Source organism: Diospyros lotus, chromosome 1, assembly GCF_014633365.1.
Source record: "Diospyros lotus cultivar Yz01 chromosome 1, ASM1463336v1, whole genome shotgun sequence".
Lineage (NCBI taxonomy): Eukaryota > Viridiplantae > Streptophyta > Magnoliopsida > Ericales > Ebenaceae > Diospyros > Diospyros lotus.
In genome coordinates, this window is record NC_068338.1 from 39,556,965 (window position 1) to 39,569,087 (window position 12,123).

General features: G+C 40.8%; 1 protein-coding gene across 1 annotated transcript in view; it reads left to right on the top strand.

The window, feature by feature from the left end:
* LOC127802406 (V-type proton ATPase subunit a3) overlaps positions 1 to 12,123 on the top strand; it is a 29,557-nt gene that overhangs the window by 739 nt on the left and 16,695 nt on the right. The window contains exon 2 of the mRNA XM_052338238.1: positions 227 to 271. Within this exon, the coding sequence (XP_052194198.1) occupies positions 227 to 271 (45 nt within the window). The remainder of the gene's footprint in view (positions 1 to 226; positions 272 to 12,123) is intronic.

A 12,123-nucleotide genomic window follows, 5' to 3' on the forward strand; every position in this document is an offset into this window, starting at 1 on the left:
TGTTTTTTCTGTTTCCGAGATTTACTGAGGCTCAATTTGTAAATCTAAATGTTATTGCTAGCTAATGACTGGAGCTGAGGCATATATTGTTGTTGATTATTTAGCAAGTCAATGATATGGATGCCATTGTTGGCCGACGTTTCAAGGGAATCAACTTTTTAACATACATGTTCCTTTTTAAGTTTGATATGACGTTCACATTTTTATTTTTATGTGTTTGTTTCAGCTGAATGCAGAAAAGAGCCCTTTCCAGCGAACTTATGCCACTCAGGTTCTTCAGTTTCTCTATGCAACTAGCAATCCTCTACGTTTGCTTACATCATTGTAGATTATGTCAAAAAGTAATTTTGTTTTCAGCACGTGAAGTTAGACAGCTTATTTTGCATATCAACAAGGACATGTTGCTTTTGTTTTATCATGGTGTAATAACCATGTTGTACTGCCATTGGGAAAATTTATATTTATACACAAAAATAAAAAGAAAAAAACTCCTTGGTGTGATTGTTTAGCATTTCATGTGTGACTTTTGATACCCCTCCTCCAAATTATTGGTAATTTAAAAGAGAATAGGATAGATGGGTTAATATTTTTGCTTGATGAATTTTTGACTCAATGTAAATTAATTGTCTTATTATTGGTATGGGCTGCTAGATAACTATTTGCTATCAAGAAGAAAATGACACAAACTGACCTTTGACTGTTAACATGAGTTGATGCCTAGCATTCTCATATTAAGTCCTTTACTTCCAAGGGATAATTTTGTTTGCACATGTTCCAAACCTATTCCCTTTACAAAATAAGTTAAAAAAAATAGAGCATCTTTAATAACTATGACTTGTATAATAATGACAATATATTAAGCCTTAATCCCACTATGTGAGTTGGCTACGTAAATTCTAGCTCTCTAGCCATTCCTATCTTTATTATATTCCTCTATAAGGTACTTACAACTCATATGGTACCTAAGAGTTTCCTACCAAGGTTTTTTGATCTTCATCTACCTCTTTTGTTAAAGATGTATTTCATTTCATCCACTCTCCTCATTGAAGCCTTTATAGTCTTATTCTTATATGACCAAACCATCTTAATCATGTCTCACACATTTTGTCTTAAATTGAAGCTACTCTAATCTTATTACAAATAACATCATTTTTTATTTTTATTTTGGGTAAGTTGAAAAAAAAAAAGAGAACTGAACCTCTATTTCTTTAATTATGGATCAAACTTTTAATTTTATCAATAGCATTATCCAACTTTAATTTTGTTCAATTCTAGTTCGTGACCCATTTGTTAGTAAAATGAATAATTTACAAAGATCACCCTTGAGGTTTGCTTTAATTACAAAGACACCCATGATCGGAACTGACTCAACTTTTTCACCACAAATGCTATATCTGGCCGAGTATATGTCAAATACTGAAGAGAACCAATGATGGTTCTATAGAGGGATGGTTCAGAAAATAATCACCCTCATTAGTGAATGAAACCCCCATATTCATGGGTGTAGCATAGGGTTTGCAATCTTGCATTGTTGCCTTTTTCAATAAATCCAAGGTATATTTTGATTGAGTGAAATATATACCAGTGGAGTCTTCTATAAGCTTCAAACCCTAGTGTCGGATCCTTGATTCGGTAAGGGGAATTCTCCTATATTTAGAGGAGAACTTGGTAGGAAGAATAGGAGAGGGAAGGGGAATTTGAGAATTTGAGGGAGAAGGATCGTGAAGAAAGAGAGGGGGAGAGAGAAATTTTGGGGGAAATTTGAGAAAGAGGCAATTTGATGCGGTCATCGATCAAGACCCGGCCCAAAATCGACCCGACCATGCCGGGATAATATTTTAATACTTCTTAAGTTTTAGAATTCTACTTGCTGTAGGATTCTATTTCATGTTATTTTAATACTTCTTAAGTTTTAGAATTTTACTTGATTTAGGATTCTACTTCATGTTTGATTAGGGTTTTATTTTTATAAGGATTCTAGTTGACTTTTACTTAGGATTTATTTCTATTAGGATTTTAGTTGGATTTTGTTTACAAATATTAGATGGATTTGGATTAGCCAAATACTATAAATATGCCTAGGATCTAGAATTTGTAATCAAGTTTTTCTCAATCAAATTTCAGCAACCTATTTGGGTTTTCTTAGCAAAACAGTCTTTGTTTTTGCGTCTTCTTGAAAGCCAATATTCGGCCATTGAAGTTTGTTCTTTCAACGGTTTATTTTGGTGTGTTTTCTTCACACACGCGCTACACGCTGCGTCACAATTCAATTATGTTGGATGCCTTACAATTGAGCTGGGACTAAGTTTTTATACTCGTCCCTCACAGGAAGTTGGCGCTAATAACAGTTGCCGCTCCCGAATTCAAATTTAGAACTCAACTACCATGTAGATTATTACAGCCCTATGCCCTTATTACAGGTACTCCCCTTTGGTACACTATAATTCCCCTTTCCTTGAGTTAATTCTTGTCCCCAAGAATATAGAGCAAATTGGTTGCATTAGGAAACTGTTGGAGGAGATCTAGTAGGTACTCCTAAGTGTTATTGTCAAGGGCATTGGTACTTGGGTTAGAGGAGCCCTTTGCTGATAGGTCATCCTTATGTCAAGAATGGCTATTGGCGTGGCTAAGGGTTCTTCTTTACTGAGGAGAGGTGGGAGGGCTTGACCGATCGTCTGGGTTCCCGTTGACTAGGAGGGACACATGGAACACATGATGGATTTGTGTTCCCTCCGGTAGTTGGAGCCTATAAGCTACCCATCCCACTCTTGCAATGATTGGGTAGGGGCCATAGAATTTGGGGCTAAGTTTGGTAACCGGATGCTTAGAGAGGAACTTCAAGTGAGGTAGGTTGAGCTTGAGATACACTTGCTCCCCTTCCTCAAACTCCTTTTCACTTATTTTCTTATCTGCCAACTGTTTCATCCGGTTTTTGGCCTTAGCCAATTCCGTCTTTAGAATTTGTAAAGTGTGTTGCCTACGCTGCAAATAGGCATCCACGGTTGCCACTAATGTTGGTTCCTCGATGGTTGGTAGAATCTTAGGCTTGTAACCATACATCGCTTCAAAGGGGGTCATGTTGATGGATCGGTGGTGGTTGGAGTTGTACCACCATTGGGCCAAGGATAATCATTTGTGCCATCTTCTAGGTTGCATAAAGCAAAAACATCTCAAATACGTTTCAAGGCATTGGTTGACCCTCTCGGATTGCCCATCAGTTTTCCAGTGATAGGCAGTGGACATGTGGAGTTTGGAGCCTAGGGACCTTAAGAGCTCTTGCAAAACAAACTAGTAGACACCTTGTCCCTCTCAGATACAATTGTTTGGGGCACTCCATGCAATTTTACCACACTGTCTAGGAAGAGCTTGGCCACTTCTTGTGCATTAAAGGGGTGAGACAAGCCGAGGAAATGGCTGTATTTGGTTAGCCTATCTACCACCACCAAAACACAATTCTTTCCTTCAGATGTGGGCATGCCCTCTATAAAATCCATAGTAATATTAGCCCATGCTTGGTTGGGGACACCGAGGGGTTGGAGAAGTCTAGGTCTTGCTATTAACTCATGCTTATACTTCTTGCACGTGTCACACCTCAAAACGAACTCCATCACCAATTTCTTTAGGCTAGGCTAGTAGAACACCTGTTTCACCTTCCGGTAGGTGTTCTAAATCCTAGAGTACCCCCCAAGGGGTGAATCATGCACGGTCTGTAGTATTTTGCCCTTCAGGGACTCGCAATCCCCAATCACTAGTCTTCCTTGGTATCTAATCAGCCTATTAGTGGTAAGTGTATCCTTGCCTACTATTGCTGTCAATGCTCAACTGCTCGATTAGTTCCCTTGTCCACGACCCTCTGTCATAGCTTACTGCCACTTCTTGGTACCAATCCAAGACCAAGGCATTGATGGCTGCATTGGACCCTTCCTTATGACACCTTGACAAGGCATCTGGAACCACGTTTTCTTTCCCCCTCCTGAATTGAATCACGTAATTCAACCCCATTAACTTGGCCATACCCTTCCTTTGTAAATTGGTGTGCAACCTTTGTTGTAGAAGGAATTTTAGGCTTTCATGGTCGGTCTTGATAATGAACTGTCCCCCTTCTAAATAGTGCCTCCATTCGTCTATTGCCATATCACAACCAGCTACTCCTTGTCATATGTACTGAGGCCTCGGTGTCTTGGGGCCAATGGCTGACTAAGGAAGGCTAAGGGCCTGCCTTCTTGTGTTAATACAACTCCCACTCTTGTTCCACTGGCATCCGTCTCCAAAACAAACGACTTGTTAAAGTCTGGTAGCCCCAAAACAGGTACCTCACCCATGGCTTGTCTTAACTGAACAAATATTGCCTTGGCCTTATCATCCCACCTAAACCCATCATTCTTTAACAATTCGGTCAGGGGTTTTCTAATCATCCCATAATTCCTCACAAAGTGCCTATAATAGTCGGTTAACCCCAAAAACCCCCTTAGGGCCCTGACATTAACTGGTTTGGGCCAAGTAAGCATAGCCTCTATCTTCTTAGGGTTCGTGCTAACTCTAGCACTAGAAATCACATGCCCGAGGTACTCCACTTGTTTCTGGGCAAAGGAACATTTGGACCTCTTGATACACAATTGATTGAATCATAGGACTTGGAATACAGTCCTAAGGTGTTCTAGGTGTTGAAAGAAGGTAGGGCTGTAAATCAAAAATGTCATCAAAGAACACCAATATGAATTTTCTGAGATAAGATTTAAAGATATGGTTCATTAGGGCAGGGCTTGAAAGGTAGCTGGTGCATTAGTTAATCCAAATGACATTATAGTGAACTTGTAATGTCCATGATGGGTTTTAAAGGTTGTCTTGGAAATGTTAGTTGGGTTCATCTGCATTTGGTGATATCTAGACCTTAGGTCTAGCTTGGAGAACACTGAGGCATGGCTTAGTTCGTCTAAAAGGTCCTCAATAATTGGGATTGGAAATTTGTCTTTAACTGTGATAGAGTTCAACTGGCGATAATCAATGCAAAACCGCTAGGTCCCATCCTTTTTTTTAACTAGAAGGACAGGTGAAGCAAAGGGGCTTCTGTTGGGATGAATGGTAGAGTGGTCCAGCATTTCCTTGACTAATTTTTCAATTTCAGTTTTGAGTTTGGGAGGGTATCTATAGAACCAGATATTCATGAGATAGAGTGATCAAAGGGTCTTTTAGGGGGAAGGTCCTTAGGTTCTACAAACAGGTCTTGGAATTCAATCAATAGTGTATCTAAGGAGTCTAGTTCGTGTACCTTCCACGGGGATGTGGTCTGATTGCTAGCTTGCCATCATACGACATTGCCCATGCTAATCCCCTTCTTCCTCCAATTCCTCCCTCGACTTAATAGAAAATAATTGAGCCACTTGGGAGAGTTTGTATCCGAGTAGCTTCTTTAGCCATTTCCCCTTGATCATCTTGCAGGCCTCGCATTCAACATTCCCTTGTAGGGTTACTCTCTTCCTTTCCTTTGCTAGGATGGCTTCCATCTTGTTGAAGTTGAAGCTGATGGGGCTTGCCCCTTTCATCTAGTTAACCCCCAAAACGATTTGACATCCCCCAAGTTTAAGTAGCCTTAGATCAGCCTCAAAAGTTTCCCCCTGCATGGTTCAGCAAAACCCCAAATATGCTGACCTGTTCATCACCTTACTTTCGTTAGCTACTGTCACAAATAGGGGCTGTGTACTAGAGAGTTCACAGTTCATCTTCTTAGCTGTACCCTCGTCAATGAAACTATGGGTACTCCATTATCAATCAAAAACCATGAGAGTACATTCCAAAACCTGTCCCTCCACCTTATGATCTTGCTGCTAGCAACTCCCTTAATAGCATGCAATGAAATGGCTTCGTTATCCTCTTCTTCCCATTCATTCACCTCAACCACAACTTCCTTATCTGCCCCTTCTTCTATCTCACCTCCTTCTAATAGAAGTAGCTGCTTATTGCATTGGTGTCCTGGGAAGTACTTGTCCCTGCACCTATAGCAGAGCCCTAGTGGTCTCTGTTGATCCATCATTCTTCCCCCTTGTTGCCCTACAAGAGCAGGAGGTGGCAGGGCCTGGAATCTGGGCCCTGTTCCCGGCCTGTATGTCTCCTTCCCTTGCAATCTTCCTTGAGAGGGTGATATGCCATAACTTTCTCCTTTGCCTTGGTTCCTCTACTTCCTCATCATGGCTTCTACATTCAACTCCTGAAGAAGTGCACTCTCCACCGCTTCTTGCACTATCCTTAGCCTTGTCTTTTTCACCGCGGATCTAAGTTCCTCACTTAGGCCACTGGCAAAACTTGACACGGAGTATTCTTCGGTGATGTAAGGGTTTCTAGTGATCATAAGGGACTTCAATTCTTCGAACTTGAGTTGGTGCTCCTGCATCGATCCATTCTACTTCATCTTGTTAAATTCCTCCACTATGTCCATAGTTCTCTTCTCGCCAAACCTTTTACACAGACCATTAACGAAATCATCCCAATTGTACTCACTCCTCACCCTTGACCACCCTTGGAACCATACGTTGATAGGCCCCTGGTTCACTGGATGTATCAAAGAAGGTCCAAGGGGTAGGGGCAGTGTTGTAAATTGGCTGGCTGGCATAACGACCAACCATGTGCGTAGGGGTAGAGTGGGAAAATCGCTAGGTTGTGTAACAACTTAGCAAGTGCAAAACCGAATTCGGTTGAGGAGGAGGGAAGAGAATATGTAGAGAGGGGAGAAATTGGTCGGGGGTAAGAAAGATTTTTGGATTCAGTTCTTAAGGAGAGTTAAGGGCCTCTCGAATGCCCAATTTTTTTTTTTTTTTCTTGTAATCTGATTGAGTTGATGAATTGAATAGAAGTCTCAGTGATTTTCTTTTCTAGTTCTCATCAATTTGGTATCAGAGCATCACCGATCCTAATGGTGAACTTAGCGAACCGAGTAAGTGAATTGGAAGGGAGTATGGAAGGCATGCAAGAGAGAGTTGATGCCATGAGGGGTGAGGTTCAATCGGTGGAGAAGAATGTCGCGAACTTGTTGGAACAATTCGCTTGGATGAGAACGAGGTGGGAAGAGCAGGAATGAGAGAGGAAGAACAAGGAGAAGTTGGGAGGCTAGCCTCCGGAATTCATTCAGGATTTCGAGGCGACGCTGGAAATAGGAGTACGACAAGCTGAAGCAGGTGGTTCTGATGCAAGTTGGTGACTGGAGATTCGAGGGCGTCGGTTTGAGATGCCCTTCTTCGAAGGTGAAGATTCGGACGGCTGGATATTTTGAGTCGAACGGTACTTTGCGGTGAATGGGTTGACTGATGAGGAGAAGATGGATACAACAACACTATGTTTGGAGGCTGTTGCACTTTTGTGGTTCCAATGGGAGGAAAAGTGGTGAAGGGTGAGGAATTGGGAGGACTTAAAGTTCCTGTTGAGGAGTCGCTTTTGACCCACCCAAGAAGGCTTCGTTGAAGAGCGGTTTTTAACCCTCTGACAAAAGGGAACTGTCATGGAGTACCACCAATGCTTCAAGACATTGGCATCGCCCCTTGAAAACATGTCAGAAGCCATGCTGAAAGGGCATTTCATAAATGGTTTAAGACTTGATGTTAAGGCCGAGTTGAGGGTGTTGAGGCCAAGGGGTTTGGAGCAGATGATGGATTTAGCTCAACGTATAGAGGAGCGGAATTAGGTGGTTCGGGGAGGCACGGTTGGATCAGGTTTGAAAAAAGGACAAGCCATGCTGAATCCAATTTCGACTTATCAGCGGGGGAAATTTTGCCACCCTCACGACAACCCACAAAACCGACGATGGTTAGTCCTCTTAACCCATATTGACCACATGCCAATGGGAGAGGGAGTAACCCACCCTTTCGAACGGCTTAACGAGGCTAAGTGGAAGGAAAAAAGGGATAAGGGCCTATGTTTTCGATGTGATGAGAAGTATACTATTGGCCACAAATGTAGAAATAAAGAGTTGCAAGTGATGATGATATATGATGAAGAGGTAGAAGAGGAGGTAGATGAGGGAGAAACGTTGGAAGAGGTAGTAGGAGAGCCGGGGCAAGGGAGGGAGGTCATTGAGCTCTCCATGAATTTTGTAGTTGGATTGACTATACCACAAACTATGAAGCTCAAAGGGGACATAGAGGGGCAGCCGGTAGTGGTGCTTATCGATAGAGGGGCAACTCATAACTTTATAGCAACCGAGCTGGTGCAGTAGTTGGCTTTACCAAGGGAGGAAACAATAGGATATGGGGTAATTATGGGAATTGAAATGGCAGTGCAAGGGGTTGGAATTTGCAAAGGAGTGAAGCTTAATCTCCAAAATCTGCAAATTGTAGAGGATTTTTTACCTCTGGACTTGGGGAGCTCAGATGTGATTTTGGGAATGAAGTGGCTAACAGCTGTTGGAAAAATGAATGTGGATTGGAAGGCCCTCACAATGAAATTTCAGATAGGAGGCATAACAGTAACATTGCAAGGGGACCCTAGCTTGAGCAAGACCTTGGTGTCTTTGAAGGTGATGGTGAAGGCCTTTAAGGATAATGGGAAGGAATGCTGTTAGAATTGGGAACCATGGCGGCAGAGATCAAAGAAGTTCAAAAGGAAGCTCCAGTGATGCTAAGGGGGGTGTTGGCTAAGTTTGAGAGGGTTTTCTCTACATTGGAGGGGCTGCCATCTTGCAGGAGGAAGGATCATACCATCAATCTGGTTTTGGGAGCCACACTGGTTAGTGTAAGGCCTACTGATACCCTTATTTGTAAAAAAATGAAATTGAGAAGTTGGTGGGGGAGATGCTAGTTGCTGGAATTATACAGCCTAGTTTTAGCCCATTTTCAAGTCCGATGTTGGTGGTAAAGAAGAAGGATGGAGGGTGGCGTTTTTGTGCGGACTATAAGGCTTTGAACAAGGTTACTATATCGGATAAATTTCCCATTCCCGTGATAGAGGAGTTACTTGATGAGTTGCATGGTGCCAAGGTCTTCTCCAAGCTTGATTTGAAATCTGGTTACTATCAGATTAGAGTCAAGTTTGAGGATGTTCCCAAGAGTGCTTTCAGGACTCATGAAGGGCATTACGAGTTTCTAGTAATGCCATTCAGGCTAACGAATGCGCCAACCACCTTTCAATCATTGATGAATGACGTTTTCAGAGAATATTTGCGGCGTTTTGTGTTGGTATTCTTCGATGACATATTGGTGTATAGTAGGGATTTTGAACAGCACGCACAACATTTACGTTGTGTCTTAAAGGTACTAGTGGACAACTAGCTCTTTGCCAATAGGAAGAAGTGTGTGTTTGGACAACTGAAAATTGAATATTTAGGCCATATTATATCTCATCATGGGGTTTCAGTCGATCGAAGTAAGGTACAAGCTATGTTAGAGTGGCCTACTCCTACATCAGTAAAGGAATTGAGGGGGTTCCTTGGCCTCATGGGGTATTATAGACGCTTTGTGAGGGATTATGGCAAGTTAGCAATGCCTCTAATGGAGAGATTAAGGGAGAATAACTTCTTTTGGGATAGATTAAGGAAGAACAACTTCTTTTGGGATGTGGCAGCCGAGCAGGCCTTCCAGCAACTTAAGGCTAAAATGGTATCCCTATCTGTTTTAGCCTTGCCAGACTTTGGGAAGCCCTTCATAGCGAACCCTTCAGAGCGATGCGCTACATTGCCCGCATGTAGTGTCAAGTGAGCTAGGGCCGCTGCATCAGCGCCCGGATGTAGTGACAAATGAGCAAGGGTTCCCGCATTTGCTTGGACGGATGTGGGTAAAGAAGTTAGTCCAAAATCAAAATCAAAATCAAATCAAAACCAAAACAAAAAATAAAATCAAAATCAAATTCAAAGTCAAAGTCAAAGTCAAAAACAAAATCATAGATTAAGGATTGGGTCATGGAACATAGGAACATTAACAGGCAAAGCTATGGAAGTGGTAAATGTGATGATTAAGAGAAAGATTAATATTATGTGCCTTCAAGAGACAAGATGGGTAGGGAAAAAAGCAAAAAGTTTGCCAGAAAATGGATATAAAATATGGTACACAGGAAATGATCGAGCAAAAAATGGAGTGAGGATTATTATGGATAAAAGCTTAGTAGATGAGGTAGTGGATATAAAGAGAATAGGGGATAGGATTATTATGGTGAAGGTTATTCTAGGAAGAATGACTATGAATATCTTTAGTACATATGCACCACAAGCGAGGTTAGGTGAGGAGATAAAAGCAAAATTCTGGGAGGACCTAGAGGGACTCATACAAATGATACTAAGATGAGAGAAAGTGATTATAGGAGGTGACTTAAATGGTCACGTGGGTAGAGACGGAAACGGCTATAGAGAGGTACATGGAGGGTATGGATTCGGGGAAATTAATAATTAGAGTAAGTCTATTCTAGATTTTGCAATGGCATATGGGCTTATCATAACCAATACTAGGTTCAAAAAACGGGACGAACACTTAATCACATATAAAAATGTCACATCAAGCACCCAAATAGATTATTTTCTCATGAGACAAGAGCACCGGGTATGTTGTAGGGATTGTAAGGTGATACCGGGAGAGTGTTTGACTACTCAACATAGACTTCTAGTACTTGACGTCCAAGTAAGAAATTGGAAGAGAAAAAATCACATAAAACAAAATTTAAGAATTAGGTGGTGGGATTTAAAATGGGAGAAACAATTAATCTTCAAAGAAAAATTAAGGGGTAGAAGAGAATGGAATTGAGAAGGATAAACAAACCAAATGTGGAGAGAAATGGCTAATGCCCTGAGAAGCACAATAAAAGTAGTGCTTGGAGAGACAAATGGTAGAGTCCCTAACCTTAAGGAGTCTTGGTGGTGGAATGAAGAAGTACAATTGAGAATAAAAAATAAAAAAAATTGCTATAAGGCTGTATATTAGTGTGACAATGAAGAAAATCAAAAAAATTACAAAGAATCAAAAAAGGTAGCAAAAAAAGCTGTTAGTGAAGCAAGGTCAAAAGCATACGAGAATCTATATGAACGACTTGATACAAAAGATGGAGAAAGGAATATATATAAATTAGCTAAAGCAAGAGAAAGAAAAACAAGGGATTTAAATCAAGTGAAATGCATAAAAGATGAAAATCAAAATGTATTAGTGAATGAGGGAGCGATTAAGGAGAGATGGAATGAGTATTTCACAAAATTATTCAATGATAATGACGACACAAGAGTTAGGTTGGGACATCTTAGTAACTCCGAAGGGAACGTGAGTTCTACATTTTATCGACGCATAAGTCTAAATGAAATAAGACAAGCATTAAAAAAGATGAAAAATCATAAGGTGGTAGGGACCAGATAATATACCAATAGAAGCATGGAAATGCATGGGAGAAGAGGGCATCTCTTGGCTAACGAAATTATTTAACGCGATTCTTAAATCAAAAAAGATGCCAGATGAGTGGAGGAAGAGTACTTTGGTCCCTATATATAAGAACAAAGGAGATGTTCAAAATTGTGAAAATTACAGAGAAATTAATTTAATGAGCCATACCATGAAACTTTGGGAGAGAGTAATAGAGCAGAGGCTCAGAAAAGAAACAGAGATCTCGGAAAATTAGTTTGGTTTCATGCCTGGTAGGTTAACAATGGAAGCTATATACCTACTGAGACGCCTAATGGAAAGGTATCGGAAGTATCAGAAAGACCTACATATGGTGTTTATAGATCTAGAAAAGGCCTATGATAGGGTCCCTAAAGAAGTATTATGGAGGGTTTTAGAGAAGAAAGGAGTCCGAATAGCCTATATACAAGCCCTTAAGGACATGTATCATAGTGCAGAGACAAGGGTCAGAACATGCGAAGGGATACTGAACCGTTTAAAATTACAATAGGATTGCATCAAGGTTTTGCACTAAGTCCATACTTATTTGCTTTAGTAATGGATGAACTCATTAAAGATATTCAGACAGAGGTGCCATGGTGTATGCTATTTGCAGACGACATAGTGTTGGTGGATGAAACAAAAGGAGTGAACACTAAGCTTGAGTTATGGAGAAACAATTTAGAATATAAGGGATTTAAATTAAGCAGAAAGAAAACAGAATATATGGAATGTAAATTTAGTAAGAATGCAAGAGTGGATGATGTTATAATAAAATTGGAAGACC